This window comes from Oryzias latipes, chromosome 16 (genome assembly GCF_053564925.1).
Source record: "Oryzias latipes strain Hd-rR chromosome 16, Olatipes_Hd-rR_3.1".
Taxonomy (NCBI): domain Eukaryota; kingdom Metazoa; phylum Chordata; class Actinopteri; order Beloniformes; family Adrianichthyidae; genus Oryzias; species Oryzias latipes.
This window is the reverse complement of record NC_136252.1, coordinates 30,543,422-30,564,412: the sequence shown is the minus strand read 5'-3', so window position 1 is coordinate 30,564,412 and position 20,991 is coordinate 30,543,422. Positions and strand designations below refer to the sequence as shown.

At 38.5% G+C, this 20,991-nt stretch overlaps 2 protein-coding genes across 4 annotated transcripts; one reads left to right on the top strand and one right to left on the bottom strand.

Annotated features, from left to right (window-relative positions):
• Nucleotides 1-265: 265 nt before the first annotated feature.
• Nucleotides 266-4,391, top strand: scnm1 (sodium channel modifier 1). 2 transcript variants are annotated; one of them, XM_078932702.1, is made up of 8 exons: nucleotides 266-371; nucleotides 1,119-1,189; nucleotides 1,263-1,351; nucleotides 1,771-1,862; nucleotides 2,591-2,691; nucleotides 2,783-2,910; nucleotides 3,004-3,115; nucleotides 3,698-4,391. In XM_078932702.1, exons 1-8 carry the CDS (start codon nucleotides 339-341, stop codon nucleotides 3,804-3,806), a joined length of 735 nt encoding a protein of 244 aa, XP_078788828.1. In that variant the 5' UTR covers nucleotides 266-338; the 3' UTR covers nucleotides 3,807-4,391. The 2 variants fall into 2 exon arrangements, with proteins under 2 accessions (XP_078788828.1, XP_004078398.1); XM_004078350.5 differs by lacking the exon at nucleotides 266-371 and adding an exon at nucleotides 741-899.
• A 1,268-nt stretch (nucleotides 4,392-5,659) lies between these two features.
• Nucleotides 5,660-19,349, bottom strand: tmod4 (tropomodulin 4 (muscle)). 2 transcript variants are annotated; one of them, XM_004078349.5, is made up of 10 exons: nucleotides 19,145-19,349; nucleotides 13,289-13,417; nucleotides 11,216-11,372; nucleotides 10,491-10,610; nucleotides 8,490-8,582; nucleotides 8,272-8,402; nucleotides 8,087-8,194; nucleotides 7,844-7,987; nucleotides 6,575-6,719; nucleotides 5,660-6,023 (listed from the first exon to the last, which is right to left on the bottom strand). In XM_004078349.5, the coding sequence occupies exons 2-10, from the start codon at nucleotides 13,388-13,390 to the stop codon at nucleotides 6,001-6,003; spliced, it is 1,023 nt and encodes a 340-aa protein (XP_004078397.1). In that variant the 5' UTR covers nucleotides 13,391-13,417; nucleotides 19,145-19,349; the 3' UTR covers nucleotides 5,660-6,000. The 2 variants fall into 2 exon arrangements, with proteins under 2 accessions (XP_004078397.1, XP_078788827.1); XM_078932701.1 differs by lacking the exon at nucleotides 19,145-19,349 and adding an exon at nucleotides 18,159-18,228.
• Nucleotides 19,350-20,991: the final 1,642 nt, after the last annotated feature.

Below are 20,991 nucleotides of genomic sequence, written 5' to 3'. Positions count from 1 at the left end.
CTCCCGGATGGCAAAGCCGCTCGTTGTCCGGACATATCCGATAATTATTTATGTGAAAATCATCAGTAACACGTACGCAATTTTAATGTTGGAACTGGTTTGACGTCGTCCTAAACTAGCAAGCCCAGTTCACCTGCTAGCTGCTAAAGTATCGACTAATTCATCTTCTTCTTGCCAAAGTGCCGAAATGGCACTGCCTGAACCTTATCAACAGTCGGGAATTGAAGAAAAACTACTTAAAACACCTTAAACATAGCTTAACTGTCAGTAAACAATCTAAAAACATATCTAAAAACTTTAAATATGTTGTTTTTTTCAGTCAGCTGCAGTCTGTTGCCATGGCTGCCGCTGTGAATGACGGCTCTCATTGGGTGGGTTGTGTTCAAAGTAATTTGAATACTGAAATTTAAATGAAAACATAACATTTTTATTTTTTTTATTTTAATCAGAGTTTGTTTAGTATGAATTAAAATTTCATTGATTAAAATAGGCAGTTTTTTTCCCCTTCGCGATTTATTTACAAAAAATATGTGATGTTATAAACATTTCACATCGATGCTTTCTTAAGAGTACATGCAAACAAATCAATTTAAATGTAAAATAATATTTTAACAATGGTTTGTTAGACTAGTTAACTTGACCATAAATAAATGAAATGGTACGATGGGAAACTGCAACGTGGTTAGCTGGAAATCGTGGACAAAAAAAGTGTACATGTTTGTCCCTGAATGCAGCACTACCAACACTTCCGGGATAGTGTGACGTATAGAGAAGCTAGCCCAATGAGTTAACTCATTGAGCTAGCCGTTAATCTGGTGTTTATACCATTGATTTACTTCGATATAATTATGTCATTCAAAAGGGAAGGAAATGATGGGAGCCAACTTAATATTTTAAAGGTATTTAAAATGATATAATACATTGTATTCATAAAAGAATAGGCTTTCTTAAAGTTCATACGCTGTCGTTTTTTATTTGTTTTGCTAGCTTAGCTAGTAGCAAGTTTCATATGGATATAATGTACACAGAGTAAATGAAAACTGTTTGGTAAAGTATTTAATGTAAATTTTTCATCTGCTATGAAATACTTACTGATGATTTGGGCTGTTGGTTTACAGAAACGGCGTGTATCTGACCTTTTGTCCAATTTTATTCCGGAAGATGAAGCTGCTCTTCTGAGTAATGGCAGGTGAATATAACTAAACCCTAAGTGTCAGTTTTGTTGTGAAAGTAACTCACCTTTCTGCGTTCGCTCCACACAGGTACACGTGCCTTGTGTGTTCGTATCGCCCAGTGTTTGACACAGTTGACATGTTGACAGTCCACAGGCAAGGGAAGAAGCATTTAGAAGGTAAATATCCTCCTTAAAAAGTGACTCTTAGTGTGGAAAATTTTTAAATTCCCCAGTATAAAAGTGTCTTGGTGGTCATATTTAGATGTAGACAAAACACTGTAGGCTCATTTCTCTCAGATAGTGTTTGCACATTTGGCCCCAAACAGATCTTCTGTGTTGTTGATGTAACAGGTGTGTCATATTAAGGCACTAATGACAGGAGGTGTGAGCATCATTCGCCTGACGTTCGTTGTTTTCCGACATTAATGCTACATAACAGAGTATTGGTAGAAAATGGATGTAAATGTCACTCCAGAATGGGTGTGACATGTAAATATGTCATATATGTTTTCTTATTTTTTAAATAAAGTTTTATTATGCATGTGCTTTTGGTGCATGCTTTTATATCCGTTGTGTTTTTTTGTTTTGTGTTTTAGGTTTAAAATCCTTTTATGGGAAAAAGTCAAAGTTCAAGAATGAAATTGCAAAAAGAAAACATGAAGATTATGTCAGAGCAGAAGACAAAGAGGTTTGGAGCTTCAACTTGATCATTTTACCTGCGGGTAATTTTGTATTTTGACCGACCGACCGACCGACCGACCGACCGACCGACGTACCGACCGACCGACCGACCGACGTACCGACCGACCGACGTACCGACCGACCGACCGACCGACCGACCGACCGACCGACCATCACACGAAACAATGACATGATGACCGACCGACCGACCATCACACGAAACAATGACATGATGACCGACCGACCGACCATCACACGAAACAATGACATGATGACCGACCGACCGACCATCACACGAAACAATGACATGATGACCGTGTGATGACCGACCGACCGACCGACCGACCGACCGTTTTTACAGAGACGACTAAATACTTAGTGTTATTGTGGTTAAATTTTTATTGTTGCTGAATTATAGTACTTTATTGACTTGTTTTGGAATGACAGTTGTAGAAAGGATGCACCTCCTGTACTCCTGTAAAGATATTATGTCGCTGCTTGTAACATGTTAAATATGGATATAAGAATAAGTCGTATTCTTGTGTGACATCCAGTACGTGCTTGTGGCTGCCACGTGACTCAGACAACCTGTAGACTCTGCAGCGTGAGTTGAAGCGGGTGTCTGCTGGTGGAAAACATGAGCAGAGCCGGCCAGAGGACACATGGAGCATTTAGCTGAGTTGGAGTCTGTCAGAGCTCAGTCTGAGAGACAAGTCTCTTTTGTTGTGATTGCAGGAGCCCTCCAGTTCGGCACCTTTACTGGCACAGACCCGGAAACTTACCCATCATGCTCTTCTGAAGACTGTTCCATACAACAGCTGCCACAGAAAAACCAGGTTGGTCATCATTTAAGGTTAAAATACTCATCTGTAGTTTAAAATGGAAGTAAAGATGTGAACATATATCTGTTTATTTATTTATTTTCAGTACAAAGTTGAATAAAGGACAGTCGAGCACTGCTGGAAACACATTTCAACACAATTTCCCATCTGCATGTTGGAAACCAGAAGTTTCTGACAATGCATCCACAAGTGATTCTAGTGATTGTTTCACAGGTAAAATCTGCTCCTAGAAATCATATTTTGATATTTTATTTAAAATAACTGATGGTTCTGTTTCAACTGATGCTTTTATTTTTATTTTTGTAGAGTCTTGTTCATCCAAAGACAGAATTCAGTGTCAGTCTGAGTCGAGACAAACGGCAGAACTCATAACGCCGCAGAGGCGAAGAGAGATGGAGCACTACCTCAAACTGAAAAGGTGCAAAACTCTCTTTTCCTTTTTGTCACCAGTGCTAGATTGAATCTGCAGGCCACAGAAACTATGTTTTAGAAACTCTTAGCTTAACAGTCCAAGCAGTAAACTGATAAAATGAGTGAAGTCCTCTGCCTCAGGCTCCACACCCAGCTCCTCTCCAGCATCTTCACATGCGGCCCGTTGAAATTATTCTGCTTCCTTGATTTGTTCTCTCACTCATTTATTTGTGTTTGCACCATTTCTGTACATTGTGATTTATAGGGTAACAAATATATGGGATGTACACAAGACTTGACATTTTAAAACATCTGCGTCCAATCCTGACATAAACAAATGGCACGCCTATCAACAAATAAAGTAATAAATCCACCAAATCTTAACAAAGTTCTTCAATAAACGTATGGAAGGTTGAGATAATAAATTCATAATTGTGAAAGTTTATCAAAATATGTCAAACTGGCTCCTACAGAGTTGATTTTGGTTTTCTCAGTTTTTATCTGCTTTGGTTTAAATACTGATGCTGAGGCTCAAACATTATGGCCTCATTCTACATTCTTTATGATTTTTCTTTTTTTTCTTTTACAGCAATGGCTGGTTACAGGACGGAAATGGACAGTGGGTCAAAGACAACAACGTGGAGTTTGATTCGGATGAGGAGACGCCGCCTTCATTTGCCCCTTCAGATGATTGCTAAAACACATTCTATGAGGAGACGGAGAAGAAATGTGGGAACTTTCCCTGCACAGATAAAAAGACACAAACCCTGCAGAAGAATATCTATTATAACAGAATTGTTCATTGTTCTTTTCTGTTTATTTTCCTGTTTCTGTACATGGCTGTAACAAACTTCCTGAGGGATAAAGGCTTTGGCCTCCAGTCATCTGAGCACACTGAGCATAGTTTGGCTAACGAACAAAAGCATTTATAAGTCACGGATGTGGCTAGATTGCTGTGGACAGAAACTATCATCTTAAAACAAGAATAGATCACTACAGCCATAAAAACTCTGCAAATTCACAGTTTAAATAAACTGCAGGAGTTTTGGGGAGTAGAAACTGAACCACAAAGGTATTATCCAGTCAAAAAGTGAACTTGTTTGTCAGTTTGGAAGTGAATTGTACAATTTTGTTCGTTTCTTTGAACTTCATTGAACAGGGTCAAGTCCAGTGGTTAATAGTCAGTGAACGCAGCATCAGGGAATTGTGGATTCTTTTAATTCAATATTTAACTTTTTGACTATTTTTGTTTTGATACACATGAATAAAAATGTTTTTGTTAATCAGTGTTTTTTCAAGTCTTCTTTTCAGTTTTTAACTTGACATGAACTCCAAACATTCTGCTGAACAATTACCCCCAAACAGTTTCAGAACATAAACAAAGTGGCTCTTAATCTTGGATACCGACTTTATTTGCAAGAAGGAACTGGTAAATGGATGTAGTCCTCTCTAGACCCCATGGGGCTGAATGTCTGCTAGGGTTGATAGGAGTAGAGCCATGATGCAGCCACATGTCTGATCACCTGTTTAGGAAATGAATCAAGACACTTTAGTTTAGGAGCACCGGTAAGTCCACCAACAATATATTTATATAGATCTTCAACTGTCCATTTGTAGAAATCGACTCCACACTGCCCTCTGCATGAAACACAAGGTACTTCACTAGAGCTACTGCCGTGAGATTGGAAGTTTTGTCATTTGGTGGATTTGGTTGAACGAATCATCACAAACTCAGTCAGACATCCTTATAGATATGCTTAAAATTTTCTCATGCATTGTAATGACCACTGGAGGTACTTTTAGTATCTGATAACAGCACGAGAAGTCCCCAAAAGCCTAGCTGCATAATGTATTTGAATGTAGGGAGTCAGCATCACGAGGAAGGAATATTTCTATATTTTATGAATATTTACCATAAGGGACTGTTTTTGTCTCAGCAAAAATGTATTGTGCTCTACAGTCAGAAATCAGAGGGAAAGAAAACTCTCCAGCCTATAGATAAACTAACTTTATAATTGTTAGCAGGCATCAAATGTAAGGCTTTTTTGTTTGATTTTAAAAAAAAAAAGAAAGAAGAAAACATTTGTCTTGTTTTTTTGTTTTTTGTTTTAATTCAGGGATACATGAAAAAACAAATAGTCAAAGGAACCTGAGAAATGCTTTTAAACTTCGGAGAGGTTTGCAGCTGCTTCTGTTCATAAATCTGCTGATGCTCAACACTCAAACTTAGTTCTTATATTTGGAACAAGGTAACCCAAGCTCTGAGCTCAGTTATGTTCTGGATTGAGGGCGGGGTGGGTGGGTATAAAAATAACCCAGGAGTTTGGGGGAGTCACCGGATCAGCACAGACTTTAAAGGCTTAAATTGATGTGATTCTTCTCGCGTCACCTTAAAGTGCTCAAACCTCACCAAGAAATATCTGATATCTGTTATTAGCAGTTGTCATAGTTTATTTTAAAAATATGTATCTAAAAAGTTAGAAACAACATTCATGTGTGCAAGATTCTGTTGAAGAAATAAAACCGAACTTTCCAAACATTTAAAAAAATATTTGAATCAGTTGTTTTTATTTGAAATATTTACAGATTTGACCCTCTCCACATATAATTTAGCACCACAATAACAAAAAGAAAAGGTTCACGAATGAAAAGAATTGTGATGATGTCGGTGATCAACAGACTAAACCACAAAAAAAAGACACTTTGCATTTTTTCTAACATGATTTTATGAAGAGATCAGTTGTTAACAAAGCTCTCTGCAGAAAATGAAATGAAATGGATGAACACGGTTGACTTGGGAAGAATTTTCTGCTTCCCCAGAAGAAAGCTGGGACACTGGCAGGTTTCCAGAGGCCGAACTGGTTGAACTTTTCATTTCTTTTTTTGTTCCTTTCATCTCAGCCTCTGTTGGCGAACTGCAGAAGAGAGAAAGTATGTTAGATCATTTGTGTTAAACTAACTCACTAATCACTGTCACACTCAAATGAAGAAGTTTGAGTCTGCTGAGAAATTTGAATCATTCCAGCCGTAATAAACTTTGTCTACTACTATGTTCCTGCATTCGTTGTGCCTTGATACACCAGTATTTTAACTATTCAATATTTCCCATTTTAGACCTTTTTCAACCATTGAATCTCGGACTGAATTCAGGTTGTGTTCTGTTTTTGTTTTTTTTCTATACGGCAAATTCACTTCCCTTTCATTGTTTCGACCCCCTTTTTTAGTCACATGTGCAGTCAGTTTCCATTTAAACTGTTGCTGAACAGCACCAGGGTTCATTTGCAAGTAACCACTCTAGTGGTCCACTCTAGTATTCAGGTGAGCTTTCTTTTTTACACATGTCAAACAAGTGGACTATTTAAGAAACAAACTTGGGTATGGGCCAAATAGCTCAGTGTGAAAGTGCACCAATAACTTAGACTTAAAGAGCCTTTCTCAAAGAGAAGTTAACCCGAGCTCTTCTTACTCATGTCATTGTTTCGTGTGATGGCCATGGCGGCTCGGGCGCGCGGCCCCTGCTGGGTGAAGTGGTAGCCAAACTTGAGGATGCTGGAGTTGTTCTCCAACATGGAGGCGATCTCCATCTCAACTGAATCTCCCAGTTTCTGCCTCTAAAGCAGAGAGGAAAAGGTTAAAGTACAGTTAAAGGATGAAGGAAAACTCTGCTTATCAACACAATATTTAATTCCATTTCTATGCTGATCTCACCCAGTTTTTTTCTGAGAGAAACTCTGACTTTTGTGCTTTGCTTTCACAGTTTAATATGAAAGCAAAACATACCTTTAGACTCATTCTTCATCAAAATTTCTTATCACACATTAAAACACATTTTTGATTATTGCCATTATATATAAAACCCCTAGTCTAGTCCCCTAGTAAATCTAATGAGTTGATTACTAACACTAGTTTTAACACTGTCCACATGATTTGTTTAAAAGTCTTGTGTAGGTTCAGAATTCTTCGGTCAGCTTTAACCCTTGTGCTATCTTAGATGACCCCCCCTTACATTGACGTGTTCTCCCTACCAGGACAAAGGTGGATAAAGGTGGAAAGATTTCATGTAATCCATGGACACCAGTGAAGATCACAAATCATTGAAGAAAAAAGGTTCAGCGCACTGTCTAGTGGGTCTAGATGACCCCACTCCCAATGTTAAAGTGCCTAGGATAGCACAAGGGGTAACCAGGAGGAGTTTAGTCTTTAAGTCTCACTTTTAATATGTGGCAGTTTATTCAGAAAGCGCCTTCCTCCCTACAAACCCCTGACGGCTTTGAATCTCATCTTTAAGAAGGTTCTTGAATAATTTTTCCAACCTGTCCTGTATTTTCTGACAGTTTTCAGACTCTACAGGTTTAAAATAAGATTCAGATTAAAGATTTAATGCTATATTTTATTAAATCATTTTATAAAGTCCATTATCTTTTTTTGCATATTGATGGCTTTATTTACTTAACCCCAGAGAACCCAGGAACAAATTTCCTGTGGGCTTTTAAAGTTAATTAGTTAATTCGCTTTTTGTTTGTTTATTTTGGGCAGAAGTAATTAACAGCGGCTAAAAAATTTAAAGGAAAAACATTAAATAAAAGAAGATATGGGTTCTCCAGGGTTAAAATTCTTTGATTTTTATTAATCAAACTTCACTAGTTTGGGTTGATTTTTCTCATTATTTTGCTGTGTAAATTATTTGTTTGAAAAGTCTTTGATAAATAAAAGTGTAGGACTTTTTTTCTCTGACCTGGTTGTCAATCTTGAGCTCCATCAGGGTGGCGTTGCTGCCCATTGCTTTGATGATGGCCATCATCCCCTCTGAAGTGATGAAGTTGGACTCGATGTTAAGACTTTGTAAGAAGGTGTTTTCCTCCAGCATCTCAGCACAGGCCTGGGAACACACAAACACACCCACAAAGGGCAAAGCATATACAAACAAGCTCTTCTGAATGTTTATTTCACGTTCTCCAAAGAGCATTGGTGTACTCACACGGGCCACGGGGTCGTTGCTACGGGTGGCAGCGATGCTGAGAAACTCCACGTGAGAGTTTCCCTTCATTGCTTCAAAGATCTCTATAAGTGTTGGGATGGGAATGTCCTGCAGGAGTCAAAAACACGTCATGTGTTTCTGAGTCACATCCTTCCTTAGACTCTGTAACCTGTGACTGGACTGACCTTGATGTTGTTGAGGTTGACCTCTGTCAGGCTGCTGTCATTGTTGTTGATCCGCTCCAGGGTCTCCTCCACGTTGGTGGGGTTGGGAGGTTCCTCTGGGTAGATCTTGAATGGATCTGGTTTCACAACGCCTGAATGTGACAGAAGAGCGCAGATGAGACCTCCAAAAATGCGTTTCTCCTTCTGAATGAAGCAGATTTCAGAACTGGCACACGTACTGTTGATGCCCTCTGTGTTAGCGATGGTTCCCGTGGTGCCCAGAGCGTCGTAGTACTGCTTGTTGCTCATTAGCGTGTACATTCCAAGGATGGCTGCAAGCGCAGGAAAACAGAAAATTGTCAGATAGCCAAAATCTTTGCAATATTTGATGCATTTTGTGACCTTCTATCTATGCTTTTACTGCCTTCCTAGTCAATTTCTTCAGAACCTTTAGCTAAAAACTGCTAATCGGGATTAAAAGAACACTGGGAACGCTTTGAAAATAGATCAGAAGATGATCTGAGCAGGTTTCAATGTGTCTCTTTAAATGTGGACCTTTGTGTCAGAGCTCAGCAGGGAATTTCACATGAGAAGAAACATAACATGCAGCAACATAGTAAAAAAGAAAACTCATTTTTCCAGAACTAAAACAAAAGTCAATCACAACAGATTTCTTCTCCTATTGCAACAGCTGTTACAGATTGTGGTCAGTAGGGGGCAGAGCTGTTGGATTGTTTTTTTTTTTTTTCTGCGTCTTTTCATGAAGTGCCAGGTCCAAATTGTGCCACAAGCCAACTGCTGTGACAGCACCCACCTCCCTTCCTCTGTGCTCCCCACCCACCAGACCCCCAGACGCAGTGATGGGAATCATGGGAAGGCCCATGAGGGGAATGAGGGTCTGCAGGGACAGCTGGGAGTTTGGGGTGGATGGTTGTTATGGGTAACTAACACACATACGTCATCTGTTTTGGCCCAGATTTATAGCACACATTTAGAAAAAAGGCTGAATTTGACCACTAGAAGGTGAGACCTTGCTAACTTTTTTACTCCGTTTATCAGAGAAGCTTTTGCAGTGAGTGACTGAATTAACAGAGGCTTAATCCTCATGTGGATCCTGACCAAAGTTAAAACCGTGATCGCTCTGTCAGGCTGCTGCAGGCGGACAAACACGCCTCCATGCTCGGCCTCGCTGGACGTCTGGCTGCCTTTGTGGAGCAGCTGCACTTCCACTCCCTTCAATAGATAATTTAAAGAAAAACTCCCTCTTGACAGCCGGATTAGATCAAAATAACTTTGCTAAGCCTTCTCCCAACTCACTGAATCATTATTTAGGAACACCTATCAAAATCTGTGTGTTAAAACTTCCAACATCCCACTTTTTAGTCTAAACCTCACAGCTTCAGGAAACTTGGAAAACCGTCTTTATCTGTGATCATAGTAGCTTCCCACTTGTCTGGTTCAAACCGATACAGTATCTCAGCCCCCACCACAGCACCGCATCCACTCCACCCTCGCTGTCTGCTGTGGCTCGGGGCCAGCCTTGTTTATTTTCGAGCTGCTGAGCATCAGGGAATTGGACCTCAGAGCGCGTTCGGCCGTGCCTGTTCGCTCGGGACTGCTGCACTGGTTCAGTGTTGAGGGATACAATCTGAGCGGTGGACAGACAATGAGTCTGGGATGATGGAGTTATGTGGGTCAAGCCATTGTAATGAAAACACTGAGGCCGCCTGGTGTCTTTAAGGGGTTAATTAGCAGCTGCTGGTGGGAAAATCCATAAGAGCGTCTGACATGTTAAAGAAACACAGGCTCAAATCCAGAAAACCTCAAACCTTTTGAGTTTATTTGCTTTATTTCTGTGAGAAGGGCTGACATTATTTATTATTGATCAGGATTTTTGCATAAAAGTAACACTAAATCCATTTTTTAGGTTTAAACGGCAACATTTTATAAAATAAATATTAATATTTAAGGAAAACATGCACGTACACAGTTGTGAGAGCTCACCATTAGTTTGAAAAGATTTTTTCTTGTACAACAATTAGATTCTTTTGCCTGTCAGATGGACACATTTACATAAAAAGCACCTGAAAACTTTGGCCAAACACTAATTTAATTCAATTTTAACAGTTGTATTTACAAAAAAAGTTTACAGCTATATTTATGAAAGGTCACCTTATGTCAGAATGTATCTCCTGACATCATCTGTTTTATGGAAGGGCTAAATTATTCTTCACACCAACCTGCAATGTCGCACATCTCTGCGTCAGTGGCGTTTTTCAGAGCCTCCTCCAGCTCGGGCTCCAGGATCACCTGCTCATGTTGGGAGATCTCGGATTTCTTCTTTGGGACAAACTGTTTTCCTGTAAACAAAGGAACAGAACACGTGAAGGAACGGCCAAAACTGGCACCAAGACCTGAGACTTAACACAGCCAGAATCAAGAAAACCCAACAAAAGAGAAGGGCAGAACAGAAGGAGGCCTGTTAAGAGGATCGGTTCATTTCTGTACTCTGTTTCACCCATAGTTGTGTTTGTACAGAAAAATGTTTGCTCAGATCATTTTCTTTTTTACTTTTGGATGTTTGGTACTTTTTTTCTGTACATTTCTCATATTGAAATCTATGTATTGGTATATTTTATTTTCATTATCACCCATTCACACACTGGTGGCGGCTCCGCTGCTGAACACTGGCGCCAACCTTCCACCAGCAGTAAGTTGGGGTTCAGTGTCTTGACACATGGGCAGGCAAGACTGGAATTGAACTCGTAATGTTCGGATCAGAGGTCGACCGCCCTACCACTGCACCACAGCCACATTGGGCTGTAACAGAGCGTAATCTAGAGACCTGGGCAGATGAGCAGTGCTTCTCTGCTCGGAAGCATTTAAAAAATCCAGCAATTCATGTTTTATGTTCTCCAAATGAAGCCACGGTGTGAAGCTTTGCACATTTTCAGCCCTGCTCCACCTTTCTTTTCCCCGGTGAAGGGCACCAGGTCCTCCCTGTCAGGGAACTCCATGGCTTGCTTTTCCAGGTGCTGCAGCAGGGCTTCGCGGTCAAACGGCCCCGTCGGTCCCTTCTTGGTCTGGTCTCGCTGCCGAAAGCCAGCTGGCAGCATTGCATTCTGGGAAAACACAGTACTTTTAACTTGATGAGTCCGAAATGTCAGTGCATACTTGAAGAAGCCATTGACTGTATTTCACCATGGAGATGTGAACAAAATCCTTATTTTTTTATAACGTTTTTCTGCATTCAAAACTCAAGAAGGTAAAAAATTTAATAGATATAATAGGAAAGTTAAAACTGGGCATATTTGAAAAATCTATATATAAAAAAAAAGTAATTTGCAGTAAAGATTCTGTAAAAATGTTTTACAGTTGTACCTTGTGTTTTTCTTGTCAGATTCCATCAATGTGCTAAGATTGTCCTACATTTTAGAGAAACACAATTATTTTACAGAATGTTTACTAAGTTATTGTTGTTATTACCTGACGTGGATGCCCACATTAGTACAGGAGGGGCCATATTTTTGAAGATAATAAACATTCCCCTGTGAGATTAAGATTTTTAATCTAATCTCACTTGTAGCTGCTTTAACCGTTGTGCTATCCTACGCACTTTAACGTTGGGAGTTGGGTCATCTAGACCCACTAGATAGTGCTCTGAACCTCACTGGTGTCCATGGATTACATGAAATCTTTCCACCTTTATCCACCTTTGTCATGGTAGGGAGAACACGTCAGTGTAAGGGTGGGGTCATCTAAGATAGCACAAAGGCTAAGTAAACAAACAACTGACATAGATTTATATAATAGAAATTATTGTTTAAAGATTAAAATAATTCTATCATTTTTTTGGACATGTTTGATTTCTACAATTACAGATAACGTGTGTTAACATTTATTTTTCTCAATTCTCCCCCAGCGCTCCTCATATCACCCTTTTAGGTAGAATCAAATTAAAGCCAAAACCCTCCATTCTGACAAGAACATCATACTTCTGATTTTTCTAATTTATTGTCTCAATTAGACTGGATAAACACATGCAACAACCTCTTTGTGTTTTTCTTTATTTTATTATATTTACTGCTTTTTAATGTATCTATTTGGTACATTTAATGTAAAATTATGGGATTTTTAGTAATGTTTTGTCTGTGAATTTGCGGGTAACGGTCTGTTGGCTAACACGTAAGAAATAAACAACTTGAAAGCGACAAAGCTCGAGGGCTTTGTCAAAAAAACAAAAGTCTTAAAAAAACATTGAAATAGCAAATTGATTTTCAGAATAATGTGCAAAGAGTACCTTTTTTACCTTAAATATTAGCTTTAAAGGTCTTCTAAAAATATGTTCTTTCACTAGAAGACGTACAAATGAATCATCGCCTTAAACTTTAATTTGAATAGATTTATTTATCTTGTTTTCCCTTTGCCCCCCCCCCCCAAAAAAAATCACTTTTTCTGCGATTTTTGGAAAAATCTGTAAAATAGCATGTTTTTATTATTATTAATATTTAAAGTAATTTTATTTTTTATTTTAATAATAAATGTGAATTCATTTTTTTATTTGTTGTTAGATAATTCCTTGAAATAATGTGGAGTTTAATTATTTGGATGTTTTATTTTGTAAAACTAACGTGAAATAAAAGGTAAAATTACATTTTTTATTAAAAAAAAGTTCAGAAACTTCTTTCAGCAGCAGGTAAAATTAAGTTTTTAAGTGTTTGAAAGAGAAGCATCAATCCCCACTTTTCCTGAAGTCCTTCCTGCTGATAGCAAATTATTGATTTGTTTTAATCTGACAGACACATGGAAGATAAACCAAAGATTGCTGCTGGCCACGTTCCTTCAAAGAATACAGAGTGTTTGTTGTTAGCTATTTGTTAGCCTCTGCCTGCAGCAACAACAATCAGAAAAATATCCATTTCAATAAAAATCAATACTTCACAAAATTGTATATTTCTGTTTCAATTCATGCTGCAGCTGAGAAGCGGAGCGGTTCCATCGCCACCTCGGCGCGCGTGAACCTGGACCACATCAATACCTCAGGATCCATCTCCTGCAGCTCATACTCCAGCTTGTCCAGCTCTTCGGCGCTGAGGCCCTTGAGGATGGCATCCTCATCGATGTCCCTGGGGTCTGACATGGCGCCGGCTCACACACTCATGCACTCCTGCAGAAGAAAAGGAAGCGCCATCAAGAAAAAAAACAAGAGGGAGGACGTTTTCTAACAGTTCGATTATCCTATTTCAACCATCATAGACAGTGACAAATGCTGAAAGGGACTAAAAATATTTGACAAAAATCTGTCACAGTTTCTGATGATCATTGTACATTTTTTCTCTGACTCCAGAAGCTTTTCTGCCCTACAGCTCCCTGTAGAGAAGTCTGTCCTTGAGCTTCAGAGATTATCAGCTGTCAGCTCCAATATGCATTTCAGCATCTGATGTCAATAATAATGGCTGCATTTCTAATAATAAACCTCTAGCACTGAGAAGAGCCAAATTTATTCAGGATTCACCAAAGGTGATGAAACCCACGCTGAGGTCCAGCTGTGTCACAGGTGACACGGCCGAGCCAGGCAGACAAGAGCAAGAAATGAAAGAGAGAGAGAGAGAGAGGCCTTTGTAACTTTAGACCATTTACCCGCCACACGGCGGCTAAGAATAGAAAAATGTAGCGAGGAGGAGGAAGAGGCGGCCGCTATTTATCACGGAAAGACACCCGTTCACACAGCAGAAGACCCACCCGACACATATCTGCAGACACAACACACACAAAACATTCAAAAGAGCAGAGAGCTCCTGTCGCACAGCAAACCAACAAACCAACACAACATCTAATAACATTTACCACAGGTTATGACAAGACATGGGGTCCGGGGTTTCCCACAAGAAAGATTTATTTTACATCTAGAAGCAAAGCTTTGTTTTATAGCAGAAGACGATTTAGAGCAAGTCAAAGATCCAGCAATAAAAAGATGTTTGTTTGGAGCTTCAGGCTGATTTTAAAAAAGTCCTGATTTATGAATATTTACCATATTTTTTGGAATTATTTCTGTCAGTTCAGCATTTACGCTAGTAAAAAAGAACAAATATCCTTTTGAATAGACTTTATGAACAAAGGAGGAACAAATCTAAGGCAGGCAGGATGGTACAAATGGTTTTCTTGATTTTAGAAGTAATTCGGACAGTTGTTTTTCCTGTTATTAAAATCACGAACCAACCAATCAATAACAGTACGTAGGGGTGCAGACTTCCAAAAAAATTGCTCCTGATTAGTGAGAGTGGTTGACCGACTTTGACCAATCACTGCTTACTAATGCTGTCTGGCTCAGACATGGCGGCGTTTGTATCGTGAAAAAAGATGAATGAATTGACTTGTTGGAGCCGGAAGCAATCTCTTTCCTATGGGGGACATCACACTCACACTGGATGCTGTTAACTGCTCATTTTATTTCCCTCGTGGTGACTAATTGTTATTTTATGACTATTTTGAAATGTTTTTTTTTTTACTTATATAGCTAAAAACGTTCACAAAGTTTTGTTTTTCCAAAGCACTCTGTTGTTGAAATCCTGTTAGAACAAGACCTGCGTGATGCTGCCTCCAACGTGCCTGACTATAGAAATATACTGCATGTAGAGGTTAAAGCTTAAGCAGTGAGGAACAAACTGTTGTTTTATTGGACTTCATAGAACTGATACAGCAACACTGGTTTTTCATTCAAATGCGTTTTGTCCATCCATCCATCCATACATCCATACATTCACTAACATTCACACTTAGGGACAGTTTAGGTTCTCCAATCAACCTGAATGAATCATGTTTTTGAACTGTGGGAGGAAGCCAGAGTGCTGGGAGAAAACCTGCGAATGCACGAGGAGAACTCCACACAAAAGGTCCCAGCTGGGATTCAAACCAGGGCCTTCTCACTGTGAGGTTAATGTGCTTACCACTAACCATTCATTGTTTTTTCAAATGCAAAAACCATTACCTTTTTTTTTCATTGGGGTAAATTTTGTACATTAGCATCTTTAAGAATTTTGTTTGAATCAACAAACCACTGCAGCCGAGGGGTCAGGGGTCAATCCAGAAGCTCCAACTAAAGTAAAGTTCCGTGTTCAAAATGCTTGCAGGACAATGTTATTCCTCTTTCTTCATAATATCCAATCAGATAACACATGAACAGGAAACGCAAAGAGGTCCACTGTCTTCCCTCCAGAACCAAAATGCCTTTTATTGAATAAATTCCACAAGACTCCAACCAAACCCCGATCTCATAACAGAACTAAGCCTTTTAATTTTCTCTGAGCGGATGTTGCAGATACAAATTGTCTTTCTTCTTTGCTTTTAGGGATCACCACAGTAAATCCTCTGTTCCCACCTGTGGGTCAACACCAGAGTTGATGGCAGTCATTATTATGCCGCTCCACAACAGTTTTTTTTCAGAATTCACAGTTTGGTTTTGGTTTTAGGTCAGATGGTTTTCCTAACACAAACTTCTACATTTCTCCAGGCTGGCACTTAAAAGTACCGGATTGTGCCCCATTGGTATAGTTAAAAAATGCTTTATTAGTTAATTAAATTTCATTTCAATGTTAACTTTGAGGAAATGGTCTGACCACTATCCAGACTGAAACATCCACAGATCTTGTCTATAAGCAGGATGTTTTGTCTGCATTGATCTTCTTTCTTTGGTCTTGTGGGGCTCTAATGTGTTAAGCTAAAGACATAAACACTGGATCACACAGTTAAGTGACGAGGATGAAGGTAACTAAAAATTAACCAGGGGATTATTCAATTTATGATAAAAGAGTCTTTATCACACAGAAGCTAGCAAGTCCATTCAGTCGTTACAATTACAATTTATGCTTGAAAGAAAGCCCAAACGTATATTTCCTCCTTTTATCTCTTTATAACAGTAAATGTCCCTTTTTCCTTTAAGAAAAATGGCCTTTTTGTTCAACTCCTGCCCTAAACCATAAATGATAATTTCCTTACTTTCATTTTCTTGTACTCTGACAGGCAGAGGTTCAACAAAGTTCCCCCAAATCCACAACCACATGAATTTATTATTTTTATTGTCACAAAAATCTAAAATATCAAGATTTTTTAAAATGAAAAAATAAAAATTTGGATCTATAATTGGATCTATAATTTAGTGTAATGTTTAGCAGAAACCAGATTTTCATGTAGAGGTTTTGGAGCATTGTTAGACATGGTGCAATTAAATGAACAGATCCATTAAACTCTGCTGTGTGTTAATGAACTGTCCTCACTGCAGGAGTCGTGCAGCAAAACAAACTGGAAGTGGAGCCATTTTTTACCATCTCATTGAGTGACATTCAAGCTGGTAAAGGTCAACGAGAACCAAATATAGGTTGATGTTACCTTTGTGTGATTTTCTAGTTTTTTTTGTTTAGTTTTTTTGTTTTTCTGTTTGCACTCTGGGTAACAACCATACAGAAAAAAACTCTCCTCTCCCATTCTTTCATGTGACTTACTTCTCCATTCAAACTATATTATCTCCCCTCCCAGAACCCATCAGAAGAGGATCTCTGTTCAATCACTTTTAATCTCCAGCTCCATCTCTTAATCAGAATTCTATTGTTCTCTCTGTCTTTGAGCTTCAACCTTCATCCAGAGTTCTGCTCCTGTTGCACCACCAGCCTCAGGACTCTGGAGTCATCCATCTGGGTTTTACAGTCTTTCCTGATGAAAATCTCAACTAAAACTCTAACAATGCTTCCAAACCAAATGTCTTAAAAAGTAATCAAAGACACAAAGACAAAATGATTTCATGATCTTTGATACACCTACCAACTCAAAGTGAAACCTTGGCCTGTTTGGATGAACTTAAAGCTATTTATGATGACTTTAAGACCAATCAGGTGAAAGTGAATAATTTCCCACAGCACACAAATGCACCGCGACACACTGGTTAAAAAACACAGCTGTACACCCATCACTCAGAGTCCAGGATTTCCCCTCTTATTGATTGTTTCCCAAAGAAAATGTCATAATGTTCTGCTTTGAATTGATTTATTTTATATACTACCTTTATCTGCTCCTGTTCAAATGAACATCATCTGTTTGCTTTCTCTTTTTGTTCAAATTTGATTCCAATTTCCTAAAGAAACTTTCAAGAAAAAGAAAACTTTTAAAAATACGTTATTTTTTAGAAAACCTTATACTTATATTTGATTTACTTCAGTGTAAACTTTTGCTGCAATTCTTTCTCAATCTGTAGCACCAAGAATAAGATTTTGAATCTTAATTTTTTATTTTATTTTTTTTAACAAAATTTAAGAACAGATCTCTATTAATTCACACAGCATCTAAGACATTTACTATAAAAACTAGATAACCAATTGTCATAAGGCTACAATGTTTTTTATTTCTACATCAACTTGGATCAAAAGCTATGAATGAATAATTCTTGTGAACTGAATGATGACTGTCCCCCCTTGGAAACGAGATGACACATCTCAAGGGGCTTCTCCTACAAACTAATAAATGGGAAAGTTTAAAGACTAATTTAGTGAAAACTGTGATGAATCAGCTGAAGTGTAGTCTTCCTCTCTCATCAAAAATCTTCATCAGAGCTGAAAAGAGATACAATTAAATATCTCAGGTTTTTATCACATCCGCAAAACGATTTTAAAAGCTATTGCATCTTTTCAAGAAGAAAAAAGTGCACTCGTTTTTATTAAAGCTCATGATAAAATCACATAAACAGATTCTTATTTCACTCAGTGGCATGAAGCTCTTGTGCATGAAAGCCACTACTTTCTGTTTTACAAGCTGAAGACCATTAAAGCGGTGTGGATTTCCCCTAGACAAAGGTTATTTGCTAATAAATGGCACAAGATTTACACGCTGCTCCTGTGTCCTGCCTGCAGTTTGCAATGCACCTCTGAAAATGTGGACGTTTGGGTTTGCTCTGTGGTTTCTGTCCTCCAGCCTCGAGTTTGTCTTTGTGCTCCAGCTGCAGAATAAGAGGGGGATTTTTAATGAGCTCCTCATCCTCGACTCCGAAAACTTCTCACCATCTGAGGGTCATTCTCTCCACGTCTTGTTGCCCAAGTGTAACATTCCAAATCAGCCCTCAGCTTAATTTTAGCTTCACAAGTCAGCTACTTTCAGCTCCGTCGATTTCTGCCCTGCCTGGTTGCTACTTGAGACGGTGTCACAGACGCAAATTCAGTTCCTTAGCTAACTTACCGAGGACATTTTATTTGATTGATTTCTGTTCGTTTATTTAATTCAATTCAATTCAATTTTATTTATAGAGCCCAGTATTACAACACACAAGTCATCTCAATGGGCTTCATACTGGTGATTGTATAGTAAACATACAATCATAAGGGTCATGAAGTCATAGAATTTAATAGGTAAATTCTAAACTAAACTAACTAAACAGACTAAACTAAACTGGGCATCCCTGCCCTTAGACCCTCCTTCCTTTAAATTCCCACAACTTCTCATAGAGTATTAAACAATGCGGACAATCAGGCCATTTCCAGATAATCAGATTTCATTTAGACTGAACAGGATGAGCAAAAAAAGGATAGACTTTTCTGTAAAGTCTGCAGCTTCCAGACCCAGTTCCCCAAATCCTGTGTGACAAACAAAGCACACAGTGATGAGCAGCTATTGAATGGATTAACCTCCCCACATACCACACTGATGAGCTTCTGCAGAAGTTTCTGCTAAACAGCTTCATCTGCAGAATGGAAAATTCTTTTCTGCCTCAGCTACAAACAAAGGAAACTCAATTTTTGGTTTAGACCTAAAAACTCTTTAAAAAAAAAAAACTTAGTTTCATTTGAATTTCACCAAAATGATAAAAGGATTAACATGCTGGTGCAGTCCCTGAGAGAACCAGTGAGCAGCCTACCTTCACAGAAGCTCAGTGCTGAAGCAAAGGGGAGGCTGCAGCTCCAGCAAGTCTGTTCTCTTTTTTTCTCTGCCTCACCCCCCCTCTCTCGTGGGTCAGGCTTCAGCCCTGCTATCCTGAGACAGGGTCGCTCGCCGCACTTTGACAAGTCAGCATTTTATTTTATGGTTGCATGACAGAGAAGGGGAGGTGAACAGGGTGTCACGGAGAAGGGGAGCCGTGACAGAGGAGAGCCGGGCTCCTCAGACTTTCAGTTATCCCTGACTGAAGGGAGGAAGAGTGACATCTAGTGGTTGAAATCTGTTAGTACACTTAAATGTAATCTTTTTCTCAACTCAATTTGTTTTTCATCATTGTTTTAATTCATTTAAGTTACACGTTTTTGACTTTTTCTAAAAGAATTTTGTGATAAACTTTAACCGGAAAGCTTCTTTTACTTTGAATTTGTTTTATTTCCAAGCAAAGAAAATAATAAAATAAAACTACTGCAAAATCATTAAAACAGTGAGGGCTTGATTGCTCATGCTGAAATATAAATATAAAAGTGTCTGTGTGCCACACCTTTCATTAAAAACAGCATGTTAGGACGTCTGCAGCACTACTGGAGCATGAAATTGTCTGCAAGGAAGAAAAAAAAGAAAAACTTCTGAGATATTGATCAGGATTAGCAATGCTGGGAAAATCTAATCATCTCCTTTAGAGAATGCCCATTCAACTGTGATATAATTATTATTATTTTGGGTAAAGTTAAATCCAGACACATTAGGATGCAGAGATAAACGTTTTGCTTTCAAGACTAAACTAAAAGAGGAAAACTTTACTTGTTTTTACGCCACACGGCGTCAATCTTTTCAGGTGTGAATCTTACTAAAATTAATAGAATTCAGGCTTTTTCCTTTCATCTCTGGTGAGCAGGTCAGGTCAAGAAGTTAAGTTGTTTATTATTCTGTTTTAAACCCAACTGCTTTGGAATTGTTTGCTGGATCTGATGCTGAGAAAACCGTTTCCTCTGTTAGCATTAGCAAAAAATAAAGGTGACTTTTTCACCAAATCATAAAATGCTAGTAGTGATCTTCCCTTTGATTCCCAATCCAAACTCTGGAAAATGTATTGAATTTTCTGCCTCCTTTATATTTTTTACAGTTAAATCTACACCAAAGCAAAATGTCATTATAATCTGTGCCTTAATTATCATCTACTCACTTTTTCTACTTTTAGCAGTCATTCACTCTTCCTACCACACATTGAATTCCGTTTGTTTCTGTTGAATTTTAAATTGTGTTGGTCATTTTCCCACTTCACGGTTTGTTTTCTGTTTTCTGTCACGGTTTAGTGTGCGTGAAGAACCCAAACACAGGAGATCAGAGGCAGGACGCTGCATGCCAGAGGAAAAAAAACATTTTCAAAGCAGCTAAGATAATGAAATACCAAAAAAGAGGGAAAAAAAACAAAACATGAGGATGGAAATGAAGATCAGAGAGACAACGAATCAGATCAGATGTTACACTCTTAGGTAGTGATAGTTGAAATGAAACCAGGAATTTCTTAGAGAATAAACTGCAAAATCAAATAAAAAAAACCATTTATTTATTTAGTGTATTTTTGATCTGTTCCATTAATGTGATACCTGCTCCAGCTGTCTTCAGCTGTGGTCATTGACTAAATAAGTTCACTCTGTCAGCTGACAGCTCTTTTGTCAGATGTCCTCATTCTGTTTGGTGCAACAGCTGTTTGTTATGCAAATGTTCACATGTACAGATTTTTAAACAAATATTTTAAAAGTGTGAATTTTCTGCTTTTGTGAAAGAAAACCATTCAGAAAAATGTTCCTGTGATCTAAAAAAAAA

Bases quoted from the DNA above. Each gene is read 5' to 3' on its own strand.
- scnm1 (XM_004078350.5), top strand. From the start codon at position 849: ATGTCATTCAAAAGGGAAGGAAATGATGGGAGCCAACTTAATATTTTA. The intron at 1,190-1,262 runs GTGAATATAACT...CGCTCCACACAG, and splicing joins GCTCTTCTGAGTAATGGCAG to GTACACGTGCCTTGTGTGTT. The intron at 1,352-1,770 runs GTAAATATCCTC...TTTGTGTTTTAG, and splicing joins AGGGAAGAAGCATTTAGAAG to GTTTAAAATCCTTTTATGGG.
- tmod4 (XM_004078349.5), bottom strand. From the start codon at position 13,390: ATGTCAGACCCCAGGGACATCGATGAGGATGCCATCCTCAAGGGCCTC. The intron at 10,611-11,215 runs GTGGAGCAGGGC...CTTTGTTTACAG, and splicing joins CTTCACCGGGGAAAAGAAAG to GAAAACAGTTTGTCCCAAAG. The intron at 7,988-8,086 runs GTGAGTACACCA...GTGTGTTCCCAG, and splicing joins GCAACGACCCCGTGGCCCGT to GCCTGTGCTGAGATGCTGGA.